The 27225-nt window shown below is 42.4% G+C and overlaps 1 protein-coding gene across 2 annotated transcripts in view; it reads left to right on the top strand.

The window, feature by feature from the left end:
• The window catches only part of LOC135700646 (branchpoint-bridging protein-like), a 230846-nt gene that overhangs the window by 51385 nt on the left and 152236 nt on the right, over positions 1-27225 (top strand). For both annotated transcript variants that reach the window (XM_065221219.1, XM_065221220.1), the window contains exon 2: positions 4698-5414. In XM_065221219.1, the coding sequence (XP_065077291.1) occupies positions 5324-5414 (91 nt within the window). In that variant the 5' untranslated portion in view covers positions 4698-5323. The remainder of the gene's footprint in view (positions 1-4697; positions 5415-27225) is intronic.

Consider the following 27225-nt stretch of genomic DNA (forward strand, 5'->3'; position numbering starts at 1 on the left):
ACGAATCACCTTTCTCGACTAGTTATAAAAGAGCAGAGTAAAAGCTGTAAAACTGCACACGTCTAAAAATAAACCTAGTTGACTGTGAAAATGCTTCCGAAGTTGCTCTAACACAGTTTATAAGCTGAGTACAGGTTGTTTAGTTGTTGAAAAAGCACTTTTGATGTTTATGTTATTCAGCAAGAGTTGCTGGTTGTGTAGAAGCCATCAAATGAGTAATATATTCACTTTCTTAGCTTTGTTTTGCAGCTACAAGTGGAAAGTTGATTAGTGTGTGTATAGAAGCGACATAAGCGTTTATTGACTGATGTTATTCAGTGCGACTCACAAATTGAATAATGGTTGTGAGAAAGTTGAGTAAACGCTATCCAAAACTATTTTGCTAGCTTTTGCTTGTAGCTGTATCTGCAGCTTCTTTTCAGCTACTTTACAGCACAACGCTGGAAAAGTTGGCTTACAAAGCTGAAAATGTTAGTTGGGTACCCAATTATCAATTTTCGCAGTGTAAACGCTTTGCTTATTTCATATATACACCCTCAAGCTGTATTCAAACGTTATACGATATGAGGAAACCTTAACTCAACCTCTATACAAGCAAATCTGGCGAACTTAGTCAGCTACTTATGGCTGTTGGGACGGTTGGGGCAAGCTCTTATTCCATATCCATTAACGCTTCTATACAGCTGTTATCCTGCTGTTTAGTTGTGTGTGAACTTGAAAGGCGCTTACTCAACCTTTACCCGATTTTCCAATAATCACTACACAGCTTTCTCTTGACACCATGTTAAATGTTGTTTACGTTTTTTTCTGTATGGAGGGATGATTTATCATGTTTATTTTACTGCGAATCAAATTAATCGAAATTAGTTATAAGCACACCACCAAATTATCTATCCCTGCACTGGAACCTGGAATCAAACTCGAGACGACTGCATTGGCAAACCTTGACACTACCAACTGTGCTACGCCAACACTTTGAACTGATGTAAAAAAAAATCAACATGCCCTTCTTCAACAAAATCGCTGAGTAGAGGCTTTATAATAGTGCACATGAATCACTTTTCTCGACTAGTTACTTCAGCTTTGTAAAGGAGCAGAGTAAAAGCTGCGAAACTGCACACGTCTAAAAATAGACCTAGTTGACTGTAAAAATGCTTCCAAAGTAGCGCTAACACAGTTTTTTACCTGAGTACAGGTTGTTTAGTGGTTGAAAAACACTTTTGAGGTTTATGTTATTCGGCAAGAGCGGTTGGTTGTGTAAAAATCATCAAATGAGTAACATATTCACTGTATCGACTTTATTTTGCAGCTACAAGTTGAAAGTTGATTAGCATGTGCATAAAAGTTACATTATCGTTTTTTGGCTGTTGTTATTCAGTACGACTGACAAATTGAATAATAGTTCTGAAAAAATTGAGTAAAAGCTCTCCAAAACTATTTTGCTAGGTTCTGCTTGTAGCTGTAGCTGTATCTGCAGCTTTTTTACAGCTACTTGACAGCACAATGCTGCAAAAGTTGGTTTATAAAACTGAAAATGTTAGTTGGGTAATTTAGCCTGCAGCAGGATTGTTGGAAAATATGTTCATCAAGATGATTTTAAATCGGGTGATAGACATAATTTTTCCTCACAACTTCGTATCAGACGTCATTTTGATTTGAAGTGACGTATTCATGCTACGATTTATTGAAAAATGCCGAATACGTCAAAGCAAGAGAAATGTAACGAAAAATAATGTCATAGTCTCGGAGTCTTGAATTAAAAATTCTTCAATTGTGAAATTTTAAATGGGTACCAATTTCGAAACATTAAAAATTTATTTAAATCTCAGATCTCAAAGCTTCCCAGTTTCCTAGAGTTTTGCGAAATTGTTGAAGTTCAGTACCTTTCAAAATTTCAAATCTTTTTGCTGAAATAGTAGGAAATATTAGACATTTTATTTATTTTAAATTAGCAATGTTTAAAAGTTCAGAATTTTAAAAACTTCAATCAATCATGCATGTCTTGAATATTCATATAAGATTTACATTTTTTAAGGCATATCTGAAGTCTCAGAATCTCAAGTTTACCGCATCAAATTTATCTTCGAACCTTTCACAGGATTTTTTGGGATTTGATCAAGGTTTTTTTAAATACTCAAACCCCGACTCTCTCTGGGAACACCCACATCGTTTGCAAAACATTCTAGAAATCATCTTAAAAAAACTCTTGAAATTCGCTCTGCAAATCACTTCGAATTTGAATAATTGTAGCATAATTACCTTAAAATTATCCTCAGTATTCTTCTGATTCTCGTGAAACCTTTCTCAAAGTTTTCTGAGAGCACGCAATAAGCTAATATGCGGCATGCAATAAGCTTGAAATGTGACGAAGGAGAGAAGGAGGAGGGTGATGCGCTTGCCATAGATGGTTCAGTTATCAGCATCGAAAATATCCACCGGAATCGACTAGAAGCTCCTCCGTCGCCTGTAGAAACGCCTCCGAACGACGTCTAAAAACTCCACAACAATGGATCGGATAGTTGATACGATCCGAAATTACTACCGGAATCGACATTTTTGGTAGCATCTGATGTGACTCAGGCTCGATCCAACATGGTTGGAACCTAGTAATGAATAGTAAAGCAACTGATTTTCAAATTTCAAAAATTGATTCTAAATTTTAGGATTTATTTTAACAACTGCCTTATTTATAAAAAAAATGTTAAGGAATTGTTCATTTTGGAGTAAAATTTCTAAACAATTTATTTTGTTATTAATTAATAATATATTTATATAATTTAATGCGGCAGAAAAAATAATCTCGTAGCCAGTGCTGTCATCGCACAATTTGAGCTTTGTAGTCGCAGTAGTAATATAAGGGCGAAACAATTGGACAATATAGTTTTATGTCAACATTGCGGTCGTGCTTTGAACACAACCCTTAACTTTATTAATTTTTAAAACCTCCCATCACCCCCCTCCGTAGACAACCACAGACAATCATTCGTCGTAGGTTTTCTTTTTATTTTTCCTTGATTTGTTTTCCGTCGATCTTGTTTTCCGTGCTGAGCACCAATGCTACCAACACCAGGGAGACATCTCCAACACCTGGACCCTACCTATCGACCCATCAACTCATGAACCGGGGACCAACGGCTTTACTTCCCTTTCGAAGGGAGCCGTGATCAGAGAGGTTATGTATCAGAACATCCCAGTGGTGCCGACTAGGATTGAACCCAGCTCTGCTGGTGTGAGAAGTAATCACGCTTACCACTACACCACCGGCGCCGTTAACACAGTTAACCTGGTTCACCTAGGTTCAACCCCATTCGAAGCGGAATTCATGTGCGAAAGTTTAATTAAAATAAATTTCCCTTGATACAATTCTGCTACTTCAGGGGTACCCTTTTTGACACGAGATGTAACGTCAGACTTGCACCATAGCTGTGGTTGCTGCCAGTCCGTAGCGAATCTGTATAGATAGATAGACGGTGTTGTATCCATCCGTTCGCGTTTCCGTTAGCAGCTGTCTATCTGAATGGAAACGAGCATTTTCCCGCTGGGAAAAGGAAGAACGAGTGAAGTGCAATCGCAAACCCTTCACCCGTGTAGTGGGACTAGCAAGTTTAAATTGATATAAATTGAAAATGCTATCCGGGAGAGTTTTTCACCGCTGGATTCTTGCTTGTGTAATGCTATAAAGTATTACAATTCCGGCTTCTAGTGGCACTTATACCGTCACAACAGTCAAATGCAGCCTCATCAATTCTCTTATCGAAAATCTAATTGCCGACACGAAAATCGTTAATTAATATGCGTTTCATCCCTTATTGGTAGATCCGATTTCAGCGGAATAATGAGCAACACAGTTCCTGTTTCGCTCCATTGCCACCATTGACAACAACCGAATTGTGAAAAATGATAATGGCATCGTTCCTGCCGGGGCAAGCCCACCCGATGTAACTTTTAAGGGATACCTTCCACGTCATCGATCGATAATCAGCGGGCAACATTGTCAGGTGCGCTTGAGGGCATTTTAAAACCGTCACAGCCCTTTATGCCAGGGAATGTCATTTTCCCGCAAAAAGGGTTGGTGCTGCCCAGCCTGTGGTTTTCCGCCTGCCGTACACATCATTTTACCTTTATCGTTGCCGTCATGCACTTTCCGGGATGTAAAGCAACTCTTATTAAAGTGCATTCCCTTCGTGTTGATGAGCATGAGCGCGGGAAGGCGAGGGTTTTTTGTTGTCGTTCAGGAACTGTGGACTCAGCTCAGCTGCAGCTCCGAAAATGGTCCGACAGAATGGGCACCCAATGATGCGGTGGATGCTGCATTGGAAAACTACACCCACTCATGTGCTATGTGAGGATGCATGCAGGTAAAACTCCAACGGCAGCAGCTGCAGTGGTTACACTCAATTTGGTGGCATTAAAAGTTGGTCCCTCCTCTCGGAATCGGACCATGCATAATTTAAACGTTTAAAAATTGGAAAACTGCTTGCGGGTGGCACAGTTGTTTCAAAACAAATTACTAGATGGTAGTTGTAAATGCAATGTAGGAAGTAAGTTTGGTGATTTCGGTGCTAAAATGTGGGCGCTGATGATGAAATAAAGTGCAAAATGCAACCTCCGTAAAATGATGATTCATAATGCTTACTTTTAATCTAAAATGTTTACATTAAGTGCATTAATCCTTCCCTTCCTTCATATCATTTCAGAACGTTGAACAAAATTCTACTTCTACTGAACCAGCTTTCAAAACCCAGTGACTACCCTCGGGAAAATTTTCAGCGACCCCACTAATCCCATCATAGTTGACCGAGCTTCGACATTACACAAAGGCACTTTGCCCGAAGGATCACAAACTCACATGTGAAAAAAAAAACCGAGTGCTCCTAGTTAACGATGGTAAAGTTTTCCACCACCCAAACGTGTTATTCCAGCTAAGAGCAGCTGCTCCCTCCGAGGAACGTGACACTGCAGCTCGCCGCACTATTACCCACACATCCATCTAACGATACCGCTCTAATAGGTGTGTAATTAATGTCATAAAGCTTCCTAGTTCAGTGTGTACTGCCGCTCTCAATCCATCAAAGTAGGCTAATTAGATTGCACTTGGCAACATACATCCAGTATTTTTTTTTATGTGTTGCCTACTGAGATATCGCGCGCGTGGAAAGGATTGAAGCTCGCACATACCTCGAACGTGTCACCGGGGAAAAAGTGAAACAGCAAAAAAATCGTGCTTGTTAGTGGTTCCAACAATCATCGCGAAAAAGTTGGGTTGAAATTTGCTCACCATCAGGGCCATAGAAATTTCCATCGGCCACAGACAGGTGCGATAATGGAAATACCAACCGTGATGGATGGAATGCTGAAAAACAGTATGGTCCTGCACGACGATCGGTCCTCGCGGAACAGTAACAGCAGCTCAGGTGAGTCGGTTATTTTGAAGCTTTGTTCGGACGGGGGATTTGGGATTATATTTTGCGATGGTCTGTCTGCGAGACTGTCAATGGTATTATGTGTGATTTGTCGAAGCGTTAATTTGCACACATTGAGCGGATTGCGGTTACGGAGTGAAACAAATGGGTGACAGTTGTAAGCAACATGGTCTCCCAGGTTGATTTGAGTGGGAATCCTAAACTTCCTTCTGTGTTGAGCGAATTCTTTGGTCTTTGGTTTAGTGTTTTCCACCCAGGACATCCCGGGAAACCATTATTAGGAAATTTTCCAAAAATTATATTTTACGGTTCCCGGGAAACAGCTATGCTTGAACATAAGTCATGCATTTTTATTCAAAGTAGACCAAATTATCCGGGAAATTTTGCTGATTTGACTTAAAGGTTTTTTTTTTCTTGATATGTTTCCCGTTGATTTTGTTTTCCCTACTGAGAACCAATGCTACCGACGCCAGGGAGGCAGTTTCCACACCTGGACCCTACCTATCGACACATCATAAAATACCGACATACTGGGAATGAACTCACACCCTTTGGTCACGGAGGTCACGCAAACTTAAGTCATTTTTCATGATTCACTTAGAAATCTGTGAAATTTTAACGAAATCTCAACAGCTGAACGCTCGGTTAACAGTTCGGTGATTTTTCAAAGATTGCCTGTAATTTTTCATTGAAATTTAGTGAAAAATTACAGGAAATCGGTGAAAATTCACCGAACTGTTTACCGAGCGTTCAGCTGTTGAGATTTCGTTAAAATTTCACAGATTTCGGTGAAATAATCTTAGTGTGTAAACTTAGAACAAACTCCTTCTGAACTATGAATTTGCTCAATGGATATTTACGTAAATCCGCTCTGAGACCAAAATACGAAAATTTTACAGATTTTGTCATTCAGATAGAGATTAAAAATATTTTTTGCCATGAAAATACTCGTGCAACACGAGAAAAGGGCCTATCATTTTTGATCGATTCTCTTCATCGATCTTCTCTTTGGCGAATAACCCGACTGCAAATGAATTTCCCATTCGGTGTGTTGATTCCGGTGTAACAATTGTCTTTATAGTTTTGTTATATTACAGACGCTAAAATTGGCTAAACGTATGAGACATACCGGTTGTCAAACTATCCAGCCCGGCCTCAAATCTTTCTTTCCTGGATTTTTTTTCCGTCGATCTTGTTTTTCGTGCTGAGTACCAATGCTACCGTCACCAGGGAGGCAGCTCCTACACCTGAACCCTACCTATCGACCCATCAACTCATGAACCGAGGACCAACGGCTTTACTTCCCTTCCGAAGGAAGGCGTGATCAGATATGTTATGACTCAGAACATCCCAGTGGCGTCGACTGGGATTGAACCCAGGCCTGCTGGGGTGAGAGACAATCACGCTTACCACTACACCACCGGCGCCGGTGTCGGCCTCAAATCAGCTATGAGGAAAGACAACGCAATTGGGTTGGGTGGCTGCCGCAAATGCGACTCGGTCTCTGGCAGAAATCTCAAGCACCACTTTCTTCGACTGATACTCCGTGCGCTAATCTGCAGTGGTTCCACTGGTCCATCGGCACACAACGTTCCTACCAATTCACTGTCTACCATAGTAACCGAAGATCCTTCATCGACGAGTGCTAGAATATCGACTCTTCTCTTGCCATTGTACAGTGTCACTGGAACCATCCTAAACAGCACTGCACATTTCGACTGACGATGACTATTACACTGCACCTGAGTTCGCGAGTATCCGGTTGATCCACCATGAAGCTCTTGTACGACATGACCATGGTCGTAAAGGCAGCAACAATTCCTGGCAGTTCCTTCCATAATGCCCAGACTGTCAGCACACGGAACACTTCAACTCTCGGCACTGGGGTTGCGGCAACGAATTCTTCCCAGCTGACATCACACTCCCTGACCGGCCGTTATCTCCATCCGTGACGTGAACGAAAGGCTTCGTTTGTGGTTTATCTCGCTTCTTACCCTTCTCCTTTGCATGCTTCCAACGCCTTCTCTACGAGACCTTCCATGAATGCACCGAATGTTTCCAAGTCGACAGACTGGGTGCGTTGCTTGTACTCCACCCATTCCATGGCATAGTACGACGGCTCTGCATCAAAATTGAGTTCTTCAAGTGGTCCACCAGCCGGCCGCTTTGAGATGCTGAGTAAACTCTTCGACGGCACTTCCATTGTTCGATTGTTTCAAGAAATGAATGAAATCATTGCTTTCTGCAAAGCCGAGACTGCTTCGTCCGTCTTTCGAGAAAGATGATGAAGCACTAGAGTCAACCCTCGACGGTGGGGACTACAAAGGCAATAAAGTGGTTGCGGAGGGACCAACACGGCTCCAGATAGCGTCTCTACAGGTGTTTCCGAGAAGCCTGCCGAAGTTTTATGGAGCAGCAGAAGAGTGGCCGATCTTTATCAGCGCCTACGAGCAGGCAAACCAGTCCTGTGGTGTCACCAACGCAGAGAATTTGGTCCGTCTACAGGATGCTCTGAAGGAGAAAGCATTGGATACGGTTCGAAATCGTCTGATTTTGCCGGAGAACGTGCTGTTGATCATCGAGAAGCTGAGGAAGAGGTTCGGGAGTCCGGATATCCTGTCAACCAGATTGGCGACAAAGCTCCAGCAGCTAGTAGAGGAACCAAGCTCGGAGAGTTTGGAGTCGGTGATCGAGATCGAATTTTTTGGGTTGGGAAATTTCTCGACTTCCCTGGGAATAGATTATATGATTGTACTTGCCACACAATAATACTAATACAAAAAAATAGTACAGGTATCGAAAGCTCTCGATTAAAAACTGTGGAAGTGCATCTAGAACACTAAGTTGAGAGCACGCAATAAGCTAAAAAGGGATAAGCATTAAGCTTGAAATGCAAAGAAGAAGAAGGAAGTTTTTGCAGAAATGAACTCTACTTTATGTAAGCAAATAAATTAGAGTCAGTTTTGGTAAGTTATACTTCCTCAGAACTTTCGAAACCCGAATAGCATGAACAGCAAACTCATTACGAACAATGTCTGATCAACACGGTTGAGAATCCGTAACTCGATCCTCTCTTCAATTAACTTCCAAAATGTCTCAAACAACCTTCGTCGCGAGGTATAACGTTTCTCATTTCCAAAATAATTGAACCAAACTTGACATCACGGAATCCCCTTGGCACACCAGATCGCGGAGGGTACTCGCCCTCGCCATCGTCATCATCCTCATCTTTCACGAAGCGTTTCAAATTTACACGTGCTGTTTGCTGAAAGCTGCTGAAATTAAATTAGATCAGTGGTGCTCAGCTGATGGCATATGGCGGGCCGTATTGCAAGGTTCTACGTAAATTGCGGGCCACACTCAGCACCGTAGTAAGGAATGGTGAAAACAGGCAAGACAATTTTTTTTTTAGATCTTGAAGAAACATTTTGATCACGAATCATAAAAAAATATTTTTTCTATAAAACTGTAACAGCTTTTATGAGCTCTAAAATTAAGTAAATATTTGGAAGTTGGGTATCTCAAATGATTTCCGAGGCCTCATTAAGATTTGAGAAGTTTCCCGAGCTACAGAATCATGAAAATTATCCGAAGGCTGCTATGCTGAACGCCATGGTTAACACTATTTTTTGAAATCCAGTTTATTCCGAAGAGAACTCCCAATGAATTCGGGAAAGTATTCTATAAGGAATTCCGAAGAGACTAGACAGTAGTTATGAAAAGAAATTGAAAGGCTTTGTGAGGAACGCTTCAAGAAAATACTGGAGCAATTTAAAGTCATGGCAATTCTTAAGAAAATTTCAAGGGGGTTGTAAGGAAATGTATAAGAGAATTTAAAAGGGTTCGTTCTTACTGTTTCAAACTGCGGACAATTTATTAGAAGATGTTCCACCGTTAGGGGAACCTGGCAGAACTGGCATGTTGGTTGAGGAGAGGATGATATGTAGTGCTGATGGGTGATCCTTGTATGTCCAACTCTAAGACGGGATAATACTTGTTGTTCTCTTCGACTTTTCCTGTCCGTTCATCTTCTTATATCTCCTATTATTTTCCTTAGAAAAAGGACTTCGTTTGATGCCCACTGCTGCTCCCATGTACGATTAACAGATTGCGTGATTGTTCTGCGAACATCAGAACATGGTATGTTGAGGTCCCATTTTTTGGAGCTTCGGCCAAGGCAAGCGAGACGGTCTGCTTCCTCGTTGCCTTTAATGCCGCAGTGGCCGGGTATCCAGCACAATGTGGTGTTAGCTCGGGTGGCAATCTCGATGGCTTGAATAAACGGGTGTTTCTGTCCGGGGTTCTCCAAAGCTGCTAGAACACTAGCCGAGTCTGAAAGTATGATTGTAGGAGTGAAGTCGTCAGCGCTACTGTTTATGGCGTGTAGAATGGCTGCTGCCTCAGCAGAAAATACAGAAAACTGATCTGGAAGCCTGTGTGCAACACATAGTGATGAACTATGTACTCCGATTCCAACGGTTCCATTCGATCGGGACCCGTCAGTGAAAGTTTTGATATGTGTAGCATATTTAGTTCTCAGTAGATGATTGACTACAGCGGCGGTTCTTCCTGAGGAGTCACCAGCACGAACTGCTCGCTTGATCGACCAATCGATTTGGGACCGATGTGATTCCATTTCCGATCTCCAACCCGGTGGACTTCTGCTACCGGAGGGAAGTCGATGTTGGCGTACTCTTGAACAAGGTTTTTCGCTTTTTCAAGGATGAAAATGTTTCTGGTTTCTCCGTATGTCTTTTGAATATAGCTGATGGCTCTGCTGGATGCTGCAGTCGTCAGTAAGAACTGAAACGGAATGACACCAGCTTCTACACATGTAGCAAAGGTAGGTGAGCTTGGAAGAAGTCCGGAAGATAGTCGTATCATCCTATTTTACACGGGGCTTAGAGAGTGGATCATTGCTGCCGATGACCGAACAGTAATTTCCAAACCGTAAAGTAATTTGCTGGTAACTATAATGCGTCAGATGTTCTGAAGAGATATTCTGTTGTTTGTTTTGTGTCTACCGCTAATCGCTTTAATCAGACATTGAGTTTCTTTCTTAACCAAATTGAAGTGGGCATCAAAGTTGCACTTCCGGTCGAAGGTAACCCCGAGTACTCGCAACTGTTTTTTGAATGGGATTTCTTTCTCACCGACAATTACAGGAGTGGTCCACGGGTGGTGTTTCGAATTACAGAAATGTGAAATCGAGCATTTCTCGGCAGCCATGGTGAATCATGTACTGTCGGCCCATTTGGAGATCGCTCGGACAGCTGTTTGTAGTTTTCGACGAATAATTTTGGGGTTTGTACCTACCACAACAATTACAATGTCATCCGTGTAGACAAAAATATAGATACCCTTGTAAATTCGTAAATACTGAGTTCATGGCGACCAAGAATAAGGTGACGGCAAGGACTGAGCCTTGTGGAACTCCGGTCTCTTCTTTGAAAGTGTTGGATTTAGTGTCACCGATAAGGACTTGGAATGTTCGCTCCTTCAGAAAACCCTGGATAAATTTTCCCATGTTGCCTACAATATCCCAGTCTATAAGCTGTTGTAGTACAGCAGGACGCCAAACTCGGTTGTATGCTTTCGAGAGATCCAGAGTTGCGATGTCAACGTGCTGCTCATTCGACAGGGCATCTTCGATCACTCGACCAAGAGATGCTAGATATGGTCCGGTACCTCTGCCTTTAAGAAAAGCATATTGTCGAGAGTCTAAACGATTGTACTCTTGTAGTTCGGTGATAAGTCGTCGGTTGACCATGTGCTCCATAACCATTGAAGCACAGTTAGTGAGTGCAATTGGTCGATAATCATGTGGATCGGTAGATCCCATATTCTTTTTGGGAATCTGGATGACAAAACTGTGGCGCCAGTCAGTGGGGAAGGTTCCGTCGGCCCAAATGTTGTTAAAGCCTTCAAGCAGTGAGATTTCAACTCGAATTGGAAGTCGCTTTAGCAAATGATATCTCACATCATCGGGGCCTGCGGACTTTCCTTTTGTAGAATCAAGAGCAAAGATTAGTTCTGCAAGGCGCAAACATCCGGAGTATCCTGAAAAATGATCCAGTCAACGAAACTAAACTTATAATATTCTTAAAAGAAACCAAACTTTTCTTTAAATTTAATGAATCGTAAATTTTAAATATTGGATGGCTCAAGCCAACTTATTCGCATATCTCAGAGGCGAACCAGCCTTTAGGCTGAAAACCTCTTAAATAAAGAAAAAAAAAAAATAAAAAGAATCTCTGGTTACGCGAGGTTCATCGCTTTGCATTTGTATATCTGTTTCGATCAGTTGATAAGAAATTAGAGATATGGGCTATTGAGGGTCTCTCATGAGCCAGCTGAATGTAGGTAGAAGAATACAATCAGGGGAACAAACTCGTCCTTGTCCGCAATAAATCAGTTTAGGTTTAGTGTAGCTTGAGCTTGAGCTTGAGCTTGATTGACCGCCCACGGTTGCTACTCTGTTACTCCCAGATCAGCTGTAATTACACAGAGAACCAATAGACGATGCTTGGGACTAGCAATCATCCTCAATGTGTAAAAACTGGTGATCTTAAATTAGGCAATACCAGCACCGGCCGCGCCCGAACACAGGTCAAGAAAGGAATGGGAAGGATTGTGTTGACATGACACTCGCTTTGATGGAAGCCGAGAACACCTCTGCACTTCCACGAGGAATCACTGGGATGTTGGATAAGAGGGTTGGGTTTGCAGCAGGGTTCGTTTTGGTAAACGATAAACTGAATTGATGTCCTAACGATCATATAACGCGAAGGAGCTTGGGACTAAACCCACGGTCTTCTGCTCAGTAAGCAAAAACGTTTGCCACTAAGCAGACGAGCACCTTTTTAATCACCGAGTTGCTGTTATTACCATGTAGTCATATTAACAAATAAAACGATTGACGAATCTTGAATGTGGATGGGCCTGAGATTAGACTCATGATGTTCTGCTCAGTAAGCAAAAACGGTTGCTCTAAGGCCACCGAGCCCCTCATATCACATAATACCGTTGTTCAAATTTGTGTATCCATTCAAACCCGGAACCAACGACAACAACGAGTTTCGCACGATAAACAAGCGATTTTACCATAAATCTCTTTGATATGTAAGGACCTGGGACATCGTTTTTCTGCTCAGTAAGCAGGCCACTACGATCTTTCAAATCCGAAAACTAAAAACTACGAAAAAGTACTTAGGCCTTCATTAAGTTCCACTTTCACGCGACGTTCAATGACAGGGTCCTATCCAGGATTACATCTGAAAAATCCAAATCTGGCCAACGCCCACCTAAACCTGTTCTAATCCACCTGAAATGACTAACGAATGGAAGACTTTGACTACCCAGCCATGCAATAGTCTCATTCCGTGCCTTATGGGAACTTGATGATTCTATTGCGCTCATCTTTTGGCACCACCCAGGGGAGACTTGGTCCTGTACCCAATGCTTAACTTATCTCCATTCCACTCAGCTACTCGCAATTTCTTGTGATATAGTGGGCGGAATATTATTATATGAGACAATTCAATGCAGACGTCTTTCCAAATTTGGCAGATCGACAGGTAATCGGTGAGTTACCACGATAGTTGCTATTCAACAACTCGACAACGTCCCATCGTCAACGCCTGCTATGAGAATTTCCCATTGTATACGTCAACGAAATGACGTCATCGAGCTATCGATCAACTACCCTGTTTATCGCCTGGTACCTTATAGCACGATGCTAGGAGGCGAACCGGAAGAATCGATGAGCTAACTCTCCCCCTAAATCAGTTTAGGTTTAGTGTAATCCAAGAACATATTTGGTATAGAGTGTCCGAAATCGATCCGGTCCCCGTGCGCGCGTAAACAATCTTTGAGAATAACTCCAAGAGAATTCAAAGAATATTTAATTCCAAAACTCCACAACTCCAAGTAAATTTGTACAAGAGTTCCAAAGCAATTCTGACAAGAATTTTTTTTAAGAATTCTGACATTAATTTCTAAAGAGTTGTGATAAGAACTCGACAGGAATCTGTATCTGAAATTGATAAGATTCCAAAGGTATCTTAAAGAGAATTTAATATTTTCGACAGCATCAAGGAAAGGTGATTTAGCAGTAGTTTGAGTTAAATTTCAAAGAAGTTCAAACTCGCAACATCTGAAGATAGTGTATGGAAGTTTAAAAACAAATAATCAGAATTAAACGGTAACGGAACTTTAGGAAAATTTGATACAAATTATAAAGAAAATTTAAAGAAGAGAGAAATTTCGAAAAAAAATAGAAGGAATTCTGAAACAGTTCCAAAAGAGCCCTGATGAGAAATCCCAGCATTCAGCAAGCCGCACAAACTCACTCGGCGGCCCGTATGTGGCCCGTGGACCATTGAATGAGAACCGCTGAATTAGATCCTTTCCACCTCTACCGCGCGGGGTTCGGCCCAAAGAAGGAGAGCCTATTTGCTGTTCTGCCAATTAAGACAAACGGGCTCGTGACTCGTGACATCCTCCTCTATCTGAGTGACGTGTAATTGATGGTTGCTTGCGTCGCATTCTAGCGAGCGAATTTTACAAAGAACCGTGCTGTAATTGAAATACAGAGTCGCTGCTGATACTGAAGCCTCAAAGCTCAGTCAGTGTTACCAAGCCAGAGGCGTCGGGAACGATTCCCGGTATGGTAGAGAAAATTTTTCGGTTTGGTAATTTGCTCGACTTCCCTCGGCATAGAGAATAATTGAGCTTGCCACACAATGAGCAAATTTATGCATTGATTGGCTTAGAAAACTCTCAACTAATAACTTTACAACCATGGAAGCCACCAATTCTCTCACCACAGTCGAGCCATTCGTGCCAGCGTTCTACAGTCGTCCCGGCCCTGTGTGTGAGTTAAAAAGGTGGTCTTCCAGTCTGTTACGTCAGGCAAGTATCATCTATTTCTCTATCACTGCCACTACTGATTCGTTCATTGGTTCCAGCGCATTATCAGTCATCAATCATCCATCACCTACCGGTCGCCTAAGAACTCTGGGACGCATTGAAGTTTGCACTACGGAAGCCCCTTCTTCTCCCGCCACAGTCGAGTTAATCCAGTCATCGTCCTGCAGTCGTCCTGGACCTGTGTGTGGGCTTGGAGAAGGGGTCTTCCAACCCGCAACTCAAGGCATTTGTTTTCGTGTCATTACAAGTTCCGCTCCTGATTCGTCCGTTGCTTCCAGCGCCTCACCGCCTCAAGAGCAACAACCGGCTGGTTCAACTGAAACGTCATACTCCGATGGCTTCAAATCCCACATCACCGATGGGACATACAGCACTGCACCGGATCTTGCTCGCCACGTTTTAGAACATCCCAGACCAGAACGCGCTGCCTGCTGCCTCAAAGAAGCCCCTGAGCCACTCAACCCAGTCGCGCTTGCTGATTCCTGTCATCGTAGTCGTTCTGGCCCTGTGGTTGAGAATGGTGAAGGGGTCTTCCAACCTTCTACATCAGGCAAGTATGCGTTTGCTGAAAAAAGTTCTTCTCCTGATCCGTCTCTGTGTTCCAGAGTACCACCATGCTCGTTTCGGCTGATCGATCATTCTGCAGACCTCCAACCGACTTCGTTCGACCGCCTGTTGGTGTATTACCAGAACGTTCTTGGCCTGCGAACAAAAATTGATGATTTTTTCCTGACTGCCGTTGACTCTGACTACGATGTCATAGTTTTTACGGAAAGCTGGCTCGATGACCGCATTAATTCATCTCAATTATTCACAGTCTATTCACGGTATTTCGAAACGACCGCCACTACCAGAATAGTACCGAATCGCGTGGGGGAGGCGTCTTGATTGCAGTATCCAAACGCCTAAGCTCCTGCTTCGATCCTGCTCCAGTTTGCACTTCTCTAGAGTAGCTGTGGATCAAAATAACGACGCCTCGTAGATCAATAAGTATTGCCGCTTTGTATCTACCTCAAGACCGAAAATCTGATTCGAGCAGCATTGCAAACCACATCAGTTCGATAGGTACCGTGTTCTCTCGACTAGAACAAAATGACCTAGCTCTGGTATTTGGTGACTACAATTAGTCTGGGCTCTCATGGAACGTTTCTGCAAACGATCTTCCTAGCATTGATGTTCTTCGCTCGAACATGCCCGCATCCTGCTGTGCTCTCCTTGATGGTTTCAACTTGCATGGCTTAACGCAAATCAACTCGATACTGAATAGCAACTCTCGGCTGCTTGATCTCGTTCTGGCGAACGAAGCTGCAGGACTGGAATGTTCTATCCTAGAAGCCCCAGAGCCTTTGATTGGCATCGACACCAATCATCCTGCGTTGGAAGTTTCCATCAACCTATCTGTTCCTGTTCGCTACGATAACCCCCCTGTTGATGTACATGAGCTCGACTTTCGTAGAGCAGAAGATTTCGTCGCGCTGAGTCACTCACTTGCCCAGGCAGATTGGCAGTTCTTTGACACGTGTTCATCTATTGATGAAGCCGTCAACTACTTCGCTGAGGTCGTTGGCCGGGCAATAACTGATTCTGTCCCATTGAGGAGACCCTCTCCCAAACCCGCATGGTCCAATGCTTAACTACGGAATTTGAAGCGTCTGAGATCGAAGGCCCTCCGTAAATACTGTCGTACTCGTAACCCATTCACCAAACGATTATTTTCAACAGCGAGCAGCGAATATCGCACATATAATCGCATTCTTTACAAGAGCTACACAAGGCGTGTGCAGACTAATTTACGGCTTAATCCAAAGCAGTTCTGGTCATTCGTGAATACCAAACGAAACGAGGAGGGGTTACATTTCAAAAGCATTTTCAATGACACTACGGCTTCGTTGTCCCAAGTTGCTGAAGCGGTGAGGGACACTCCCAATTATGCTTTAAATTTTTCGATTACCTCGGTTACAGTAGACCTCGTCGAATCCGCCATCAAGAAGCTGAAATTTTCTAATGCTGCTGGCCCTGACGGGATCCCCTCAAGCATCCTGAAGCGATGCTGTTTAGAGCTTACAACACCGCTTTCGAAGCTGTTCAATATTTCATTACAGCAGGGGGAGTTCCCTACGCGTTGGAAATCGTCATTCATGTTCCCGATCTACAAGAAAGGAGACAAGAGAAACGTCGAAAATTACCGAGGGATCACATCACTCAACTATCTCACGTTGAATGTACAAAAATGTAATATTATCTCATTTCATCGCAAGCTGAAACCAGTGGCATTCAACTATACAATAAATCACCAACTTCTGCAACGTGTGGACAATGTCCGTGACCTAGGAATCACGCTGGACTGCGCCTTAACATTCAAGCTTCATTACTCGGGCATCGTTGCGAAAGCTAACAGGCAACTCGGGTTCATTTTCAAAATCGCTGAGTTTCGCGATCCTGCCTGTCTAAAAGCTCTTGGAATTCAGCTCGGTAACTACGGGAATGGTGCCCGTATCAAGCAGTTTGGATAGCGAGGATTGAATCTGTTCAAAGGAAATTTGTTCGGTATGCCTTGCGTCACCTTCCTTGGAATGACCCTGTGAACCTTCCGCCGTACGAAGGTCGTTGTCAACTCCTGAGTCTTGAAACACTAGAACAGGCGGACGATTAGTCAGGCCGTGTTCGCAGCGAAATCTACGCACCCGAACGAGTTCTTCAATCGAGGAGTTTCCTGCATCCTGCTGCCAACTACAGCTTGCATGACCCAATGTCTGGGCGTTCAACGAGTTTTACGAGTTTTTCGAGTTTAACTGTGCAGCGGAAACCTTTCGTCACCGTATTCAACGCAGACTCCTGAGAAGGACGATGAATTCTACCTGATTCACGGACAACTCTATGCCATAGAGGGATAACTTTTTTTATGCTATAGAATTGATTAATGTTCGTTGGTATTGTATTGTATTTCGAAAAGATATGAGGTTTTTACGCCTTTTCTAGGCTTTTCCCCATCAGGCTTCATTTAGACACGTTAAGCCCGATGAAGAAAAACAAATTAAATTAAATTAAAGAAGTGCATTTAGAATCCTAATTTGAGAGCCAGCAAAACGCTCGCTACAAAAACGTTAAAAGCTTAGAAGAAGCCGGTGCTGGTCGACGATGGCGGTAAACACGAGAAAGCAGCTAAAACAGCAGCAGCGTCCTGAAATGCAAACATCTTGAGTAGCAGCATCTAGTCCTTGTCTCATCACTTAAGGATATTCCCGATGAAGAGGTGAGGGGGCACTCCTCCGGTATGTAAATTGATGTAAGACGTTTGCTTCAAATGTACACAAAACCGTTTCCGTCGTTATACACTGGTATACGGTGGGTTTTATAAGCGTACTGCCATCAACCAGGTCGGATAGCTGCCCATGTACGTTACGATGGAACCAATATTTGCCCAGTCCCAGGGAAATGTAAATAATCATAACGATTGCCGTCTTCGCTCGCATCAGACACGTGAGTCTCGTATAGTCACTATTTTCATAGTCTGGCGGACGCAATGATGAGGCCCAATTTGAACTGCCTCTTGCCGGAGCCACGACAAATGACGAAATTGATCAAACTTGCCTGTCTCCGATTTGCATTACTCATTTTTGTTCCCTGTATTTAAGTAAATTTTAGCCAATGCTAGTTCTTCAATTTGCAGGAGAAGTACACAGTTTGGCATTGCAGAGTTTTGGTTGGATGATATGTAAAATTTGGAAGACAAAGCCTGGAGCTGACGCGTTGCTCTTTCAGGTTTTAAAAGCTTTTCCATGAACGCGTGCTCTACTTGATCTTCCTTAGAAGCGGTCCTTGGCTTGCCAACCGTTATTTTTGCCAACTAGCCTGCATAGAGGTTTCGACCCATCGCTTGACGTTCGGAACTTCATCGGTGTTGCTGGCTTCGGATGGTCGCGCCCCGGCCAGTTTGCCAGCGTCGCAAAATATCATGACACTCACTTGACACTCGTCAACGCATCAACCGACAATCACCAGTAATGGTCGCTGCTCACAGGCAAAACGTAGCTCTCGTTGCTGATGATGTAAAGCACAACGAAAACAGTGAAAACTTCTGCAGTACGAAGATGAGAAAAAACGGAACGACAGAAGAAAATGCCTACGCATTCCAAGTTCGTATTGGCGCGCACGACTGCTGGCAAAAATAAATGGAAGATGTTGGGGTCACTCACCAAAACACTCACATAAGCACACGGCGAATGAGAACGACTCAAATTTGAATTTAGTTCACTCATAATCGCCAAAAGTGCAGGAACTCAGCGATGAGTTAATTTGCCTCATGTTTTCCCAGGTTTTTCCAGGATTTTCCAGGGAAAAATTCCCGAATTTGAGAAAAGTAATGATTGGATACACTCAGTCTATTGGTACTACTCCGAGACTGAATAAAATTTTTGTCAATTTCCTCATTTTCCGGCAGATTTTTAAGGTTTTCCACAGGAAACCATGGGACAAATTTTACTCATCGCTGAGTTCCTGCACTTTTGGCGATTATGAGTGAACTAAACTCAAATTTGAGTCGTTCTCATTCGCCGTGCAAGCAAAGCAGCAAATGCTTCAACACGAGCACAGATGAGTGACCATCAGCTGACATTCGCCAGTTGCTTTTAACTTAATTCGTCAACTTGATGGATGGTCATGGAGAGAGCTTCGACAAGCGCATTGATAGGAATGTACCAAGCGTTACTAGCATCTGCTGTTTGACGATCGTGATTGTGATAGGTCGCAACTGTGGTTGCCAGTGATGCCACAATGCCCCGGCACCCAGGCGAATACTGTTTTTGGGGGGAGGGGGGGGGGGGGTGTAGATCTGAGCGAATCTGTAAGGATTATCACTGATCGATCGGATGGTGTGGTTGCTGCATCAAATATCACCGAGCATTGTGGCTATCCGAATTCCGGAATGTCTGAGCGCCGCCGAGTTGTCTTTTGCCCTAAACTATTTAACGATCTCGATTGCTAACTTTTTCCAGCCAGCCAGTGGCTCTTGGCTATTTGGGGGAGGTTGATGTTGGCTGCTGTACGGAGGGCTCTATTCCCCTACTCGAGAAGATAGATCTGTTCGTTAGCCGATGTTTTTGCCAAGCAGGCAGCCGCTTTGATGGCGACTGCATTGTCGATTCGAAACCGGTAGAGAAGTACCCCGACTTCAAAGCAGGCTGAGTCGGCCGGCATCGAGGACAAGAGTCCCAAAACTAACCGGATGAAGCCAATGTAATCAGCGCATTTCTTCCATTTTGCCCACATTTGCTGGATGTTCATGACTGCCTCGCCGCTTCGTCGAAGTCGCTGCTTTGAAATTGCCCAGTATTTTTCAATTGGTCGAAATTCCGGGCAATTCGGAGGATTCATTAGCTTCGGGACAAAATCGATCTTGTTGGCAGCATACCACTCCAGAACCACCTTGGAGTAGTGGAAGCTGGCCAAATCAGGCCAAAGATGAATTTGCCCCTATGCTTGCGGATGAACGGCAATAAAAGCTTTTCAGGCATTCTTCGATGTAAATCCCAAGTCGAGGATGACGGTTCCGTTTTTTTTTTGCGCCACAACTGCAAATCACTTTCCAAATCATGGCCTTCTTCGCGAACGTCTCGGCAAACACATCCCCACGTCCAGTTGCAATGTTACATTTTTGACCGGGAAGCTGCTTAAAATCGAGTTTGATGTTTCGTCATCGATCAAAGTGCAGCCCTTGTGTTTCGTCAAAACACGGTCGTACAAGAGCCTGTACGCTTTTTGGCCATGGAATTCTGCTTTATGTGCCGGTTCGAATGTTTACTGGCTTTGTATGACTTGTATCCTTCCCTGGCAAGAATGTTCCGCACCGTTTGAAAGTTGGCGTTGTACCTTCTGGCCACATATCGGATCGAAAGACCGGGGTTGGCTTTAAAGAACCTCAACCTTTTCGTAGGTCCACTGATTTCTTTCCACACTCAGGGTTTCCTTGTAGGTTTTGAGCACTTGACAAACTGTTGTTTTCGGCATCTTCAGCACTTTAGCCAGCTTGGAACCGGACCACACCGGGTTTTTTTTTTCTTTTTTCGAGTTCCATGTGACGTTATTTCTGAACGCGATCGACTACTTTGATCAAACTTGCACCAGTTGTTCTCTATAGAAGTTTAAACAAACACTGTCAAAGATTTTCGATTCCCAACACTAGAGGCGTGCTAGCGGCGCGCGAGGGACGTACCATTTTACTTTTAGTCAGCCTTTAAGGTTTATTCGGGTCTTGCAACTAGCCTTAACGCTCTGGAAGAGTTGCGTGGAGGTGCTTGTGCTTGAATGCGTGTCCTTGCAATCATGCGGCCGGTGACCATAATTAGCACGTCATTGGCAAACGAGTGAATATCCGGTTCATCGCTATTAGGAAAATCGTCACCGATCCTTGCGGCACCCCTGTTTCCTTCGCGAATGAAGAATACTTGGTGTTCCCCACTTACTTACTTACTTAAGGGTCCTGTGCACCACCAGTTTGAAACTGTTAGTTAGCGGAGATAAGCTGGTTTCCGATCCATAGCAGTGATTTTATTCGGCGAAAGAATCAACTCTTCGAAAATTTCATTCAAGCGTACATCCCTGCATCGTTGGATGGTGAACTTCTGTAACCATCCGGAAGAAGGGGATCTTTTTCGGTTCGAAATACGAAATGTTGTAAAACAGTATCCCAATCCATCGGGAGAAAACCGCCTGGAAGAATCCTGGATCTCACAGCGCAACTATCGAAAGATAAACAAACTTTGCCGTTTAACTTTTCGCAGGCAACTTCGCCTCCATAAATGCTGCCATAAATCTGAACGGGTTAGGATCAAGCAAAATGGCTTTAGATAAATACAATTCAGACTGCAAGTTTTCTTCATAAAAGCCATTTTAAAACCTTATGAATTTGTTAAGGATTTCTTGAAAGCAAAACAACTTTTTCACAAATGACCCATGCAAATCAACTTTTATGCCATCGCCATGTTACAATTAGTTTGCTTGTTTTTTACAATCTTTAATTTTCGATATATAGTTTCTTGGATATAACTATATTTTTGGTAAATTTAGCAATGAGCAAACATTTAAATGCGAAAATCATAAAAAAAAATCTCGGCCTACCTCGATCTGAAGAATAATTTTTTTTTTCAATGCAAATCGTCAAGTCAAATCGACTTTTTACGAGGGCGGACGTATTTTTTTTTCGATATTTTCACGTACATTTCACATAAAATTTAATTAGGCACTTAAAACTAGGCCACCTATTGAGAACTATTGTAATAAATTTGAATATTCAACAAGATTTTTATACCATCAGTTTCTATTTTAATTATTTCGAAAAGATCGGATTCATAAATCCTTTTCTATCTTGATTTATGCTTTCCTAGTGGATTTAGCAAGCGGCTAGGAGAAATGGCTCGGAAAGGGGTTTTATTGTTGCTAAATAGCTTTTGTTGTAGCTTTCAAATGGTTCTCAATGCGTTCATCATAAAACCTTTTGCAGTAAATCAATCTTGAAGAGCTTCGAGAGTACACTCTTCAGAACCTTCTCCAGGGTGGGCCAACTAGACATATTCTAGTCTTAATGAGGTTTTGGTGGATGCCTTAATGACAAAATAGCCTTGACCAGAGTTTTATGAATGTTGTTTTATAGTTGCTTTGTAGTATTTCATAAAACTTAAAATGTTACTTGGGTTGTGTGGTGGCGTTGGCCTTTGGGATTGCGATCACCAGTACGCCACACCTCGTTGTAACGGTCAAATAATTTGTCCTTTCCGTCGTAAGGGTTTTTTTTTTTAAAGGGACAACCTTTTTAGTCTGGCCCAGCCGAGTTGCCGGTGCTATATTGCAATGCAAATTGCAGCTCCTCGAAGGAGAAGTCTTGGTTAATTGGAGAGTTGATGCTGTCTTGTGGAATCTGGAAATTGGCGATATCTACAGTAGATGGTCTTGTTTTGCGGAGAAAGGTGGGCTCATATTTATTGATTGTGAAAAGCCGAGCTCCTCACTTACTGCATCAGGGTTGGTGATGTTGGTTCCGCCAGTCTCGATTGAGAGCGGTCCAGGAAGTCGGTCCAAGGCGTTAAGGCATCCCGAATGATCTGCCTGCATTGGTTGTGCCATATGTTTGTAGGGCTAATTCCTTTTGCGGGTGGTCTGTTCAGACCACCTGAAACTTTTTTTTTAACTAGTTCGTTTATTTGGAAGGCTGAATCGCGTTAACTTTACGGAGCCGATTGTTCATTGTTCTTTATTTGTAACAAAATACACTTAATTCTATGTCTAGTAGGAGTTGGGCCGAATACTCGCGGCTTACTCGAGGTTAGAGAGGTACATTGTTGAAGGATTGGATCAGGCGAGGAGCTTGGGGGTAAGGTTTCGTTGTCTCATCAGAACGTTGTCCCCAGTATGAACGGTAGGGCGGCTCTAGTTTCGTGTGGAGTTCGACCGGCTATGGTGACCAGTGGGCGACGATGAGACTTAATACCTGAAACTTTGTTTAATTATTTGTTATGGGCAACCGTTCACATTTTTTCTATAATTCGGCCATTTAGGAATCTGGATTCTGGAAAATATTTTCAAAATGACGTCTATGACATTTTTCAATAAATTGTAGTACGAAAACGTCTCTTCTGATCCAAATGACATCGAAGACAAAGTTGTAGAGGAAAATAAAGTGTTTCTGGAAACACACGGTAATTTTGTTTTAGTAACTTTGAGCAAATATTTAAAATTAGTGTTTAGTACGTTGAATGTTCATGATATTTTTTGTAATTTATATTTAATAAAAAAAAGCTAATGTTTATGTTGTTCAAACAAAAAACACTCTACAGAGTCTTGAACATTTTCACGGGTGTCACATTTTTATTTCAAAAATCAATGTTGCTAGATTTCTGCTTTTTGCATGCGCCAGACTATACATATAGTGACTATATAGAGTCTCTAGTGATTGTTGATATGCCAGCGCACTGGTACTGCTTTTGAACGTCGATGAGCAGCGAACGCAAGGCAAATTTATCGGAATTGCAAAACTTGACTTTGTACTTTGTGACACGCAAACATTCATCCATCTGCTTCCGGATGGAAATTCATTCCGAAAGTCACATCAAAGCGCGGAGAGGTGATTTGTTACTGGGAAAAACATTCAATGGCTTGAAATCCTACGTGATTACACCAACCCGCCTCGTTCGAAATAAAAGCATCATTCAGCAAAGGCTGCAGCTTGATCATGTATGATTTTGAAGATATTAATCTGCCCAACATTTCAAATCACGTATCTCAGATATTTTCTCCAATAGCAGGTTGCTTAAAAATAGTTCCAAAGACCTGCTGGTTTTCTGATTTCTCCAAAATTCCTCAAATATTTGTTTAATACTTCAACTACCGAACAATTCAAATCACATCTCCAAGATATTCTGAAAGATCAACATGGAATCATAAAGTATTTAAAATAACAACAAGTGATAAGAGATCACATTGAAAACTTCATGTTTTTTTCCAAGATTTAAGATTGATTGATTATTAATCTAAAGATTATCCAAGTATCGCAACTTTCAGATTTTCGCTCATATGAAAAACGGCTGCTTAGAAATTAATTCCAAAGCCCTTCATGCGTTTTAAGATCTCTATAAAGTCGTCTGGATATTTTTTTTGTTCAAGACTTCCAGGCTGATCATTTACTTTTGTGCAGAAGATCTCAAATTGTTCATAAATTCAAATCACATCTTTTGGATAATCTCTCATGATGAAGTATTCCAAAGACCATGATCATAAATAATTGTTTTCTAGGCTTCTTTTGTTATGCAGTTTGTATATCAAATCTTCAACTAGGCAACAATTCTAATCTAAATTTCAACTCGTTCCAAAAATTTCCATATAGTAGGGTTTTTGACCGTTTTTTTTTTCAAAACCTGATGTCCGCAATCTTTGATTCTAAAATGGCAGGGGACGTTGAAATTTGATATTTTCACGACCTGCTCATTCCAAAACACATATTTTTGGGTATTTGACAGTTTTTCTAAAACCGATGGCCGCGATTTTGGATTTCAAAATGGTATCCAAAATCGATTTTTGACCTATACACGTCGTTTCCGTTCTGGAAATACCCACATTATGGGTATATGACAGATTTATAGAAAACCGATGACTGCCAAATTTGATTCTAAAATGGTGGTGAACATAGAATTTTGAAATTTACAGCTGTCCTTGATCTGAAAATAACCATATTGTGGGATAATTGACAGTATTTTTAAAACCAATGGCTACCATCTTAGATTCCAAAATAGCATCTTGCATCAATTTAAGGGTGCCATTTTGATGCTACAAAAATCGCCAAAAATGCATTTCTTGCACTTTGGTTGAACCACAAAAAAAACATTCTAAACGCATTCCGTTCCTGTCATTTTAATTATTTACATCTAGGGGACATTCCACTGCACCATGCTAGAATGGTTGGAAGTGGATCTGAACTCGTTAAGGGTGCCATTTTGATGCTACAAAAATCGCCAAAAATGCATTTCTTGCACTTTGGTTGAAACACACAAAAAACATTCTAAACGCATTCCGTTCCTGTCATTTTAATTATTTACATCTAGGGGACATTCCACTGCACCATGCTAGAATGGTTGGAAGTTGACCTGAACTCGTTAAGGGTGCCATTTTGATGCTACAAAAATCGCCAAAAATGCATTTCTTGCACTTTGGTTGAAACACACAAAAAACATTCTAAACGCATTCTGTTCCTGTCATTTTAATTATTAACATCTATTTAGGAGACATTCGACTGCAGCATGCTAAAATGGTTAGAAGTGCTTCTGAACGGTCAAAGGGTGCCATTTTGATGCTACAAAAATCGCCAAAAATGCATTTCTTGCACTTCGGTTGAACCATAAAAAAAACATACTAAACGCATTTTAAACCTCTATACGTCGTCCCCGTTCGGAAAATACCCATCATGCACGGTATTTGATAGAATTTATAAAACATATGGCCCCCATCATGGATTCTAAAATGGCAGCGGACATCGAATTTCGACATCGACACGTCGTCTTCGTTGCGAAAATACCCATATTGTTGGGAATTTGACAGAATCTGTAAAACCGATGGCCGCCATCATGGATTACAAAATGGCATCTTGCATTGATAGCCGGCCCCATGCGGCCCCTTGCTCCAGAAATACTTACATTTCACAGCAACATTCTATATGGGCAAGTTTTCGAGACATAGCGTACTCTGGAAGCCCAAATGCACACTAGCGCCACACTACGTGACAACAGCTCTGAACTAATATGAAGACCATCCGGAAGCCCGTGGTCATCTGAACAACTTTGTTGATGACAGTAACCTTTTTTATGGCGATCTCGAGATACAGGTTACACAGGAAGTTTATATGCACAATAGTGCCACGATATGAGAGAGTTCTCAACTAATATGACTACCATTCAAAAGGACTTGATCATCTGAACAACTGAACATCGATAATGCTATGCTGCAACTGGAATTGAACTGAGTATCAGGAGGCGGCAATTGTACAGATGGAAGATACTTGCCTGGAAGAGCAGACTGGAAGACCCCTTCCATAGCCACAGACACAGGACCAGGACGGCTGCGACGGCAGGAACTAGGATGATGTGGCCGTTGTACAAATAAAGCGATGGTATGAACGGTCTCGACTGTTCTGGGCGGAGAAGGGGCTTCCATAATGCTTTTTGACATGCGTCCTGGCAAAAAATGTGGTGGTTGATGAGAAGTTTGATAACTGCAAACGTTTCATGGAAGGTTGCTGAAATCCGAGGTTTTGTGAGAGAGCGAATCCATGAATGAATTCATACCATAATTGTACTTGCCTGACAAGACAGGCTGGGCAGCCCTGTCTCCGAGTTCGAACACAGGACCGGGACGACTGGGGCTGGAGCTGATGACATGTGGCTCGATTGTGCCGAAAGGATAAGGGCCGCCCGTAGAACCTGTTTGATTGCGTCCCGGACTGACATATATACTGGATGATGATTTCATGGCAGGTTCGGACGAGATGTACGAACAGTGACTCCATCTGGCCAGTACCAAGGACCACTCACTACGTTGGATGCAGTTTTGCTAACGATCACCTTGAAGGAAACGAATGCGAGATCCTTCAAACTTCCCCGCGTGGAACTAGCTTGACAACTTTAACCGACGACGGGTCAACATTAGCAATATCGTTGATATGCTGTTTCACGTCGTCCTCTTTTTGGTTTGGGGTAAACGGGGTCACGTAGAATGCTACCATATCGTTAGGCGGTTCATTGGTAGGTGATGCATGTGGTTGATGGATACGTACAGCTGGTGTTGATGCAATCGATTGAGAAGTAGAACCGGATTTCTGGTTGGATAAGATTTGAACCCGTCTATTTCCTACAACAATCCTGTCGGGTTGATGGGCAACTGTGCTGTTGATCTCATCCAAGACTTCGAAAAAAGGCGTCTCATCACAGGATCTCGAACGATTGATGCGATCAATAGTGTCGTCGAGGTTCAGCTGATCGATGTTTTGGTGGAATGTTGACTGAACGGTGTTGGACCATCCGTCATAAGTATTGTGAAAGTGAAGCGCCTCTAAACCTGAATCGAATGGCACAGGCTTATTAGTCTACCCCAGAAAAACAACTTTGTCGAAGACAGTATAGCTTTATATTTTGAAAAAAATAGATTATCTACCACAGCCCCTGAATTTTCTGTTTTTGTTTATTAATATATTTGATAATGCTCAATTGAATTAACTTTACAGAGCCGAGGGTTCTTGTTCATACAAAACATCTCAAACTATAGTCAAAAGCTATAACACAATAGACACTTTATCTTCCGCTATCCAAAAATCTTCCTTCAACAGAACAGGAGC

The sequence above is a fragment of the Ochlerotatus camptorhynchus genome, unplaced genomic scaffold (genome assembly GCF_037179485.1).
Source record: "Ochlerotatus camptorhynchus isolate MF236.1 unplaced genomic scaffold, CSIRO-AGI_Acam_v1.1 ptg000140l, whole genome shotgun sequence".
Lineage (NCBI taxonomy): Eukaryota > Metazoa > Arthropoda > Insecta > Diptera > Culicidae > Ochlerotatus > Ochlerotatus camptorhynchus.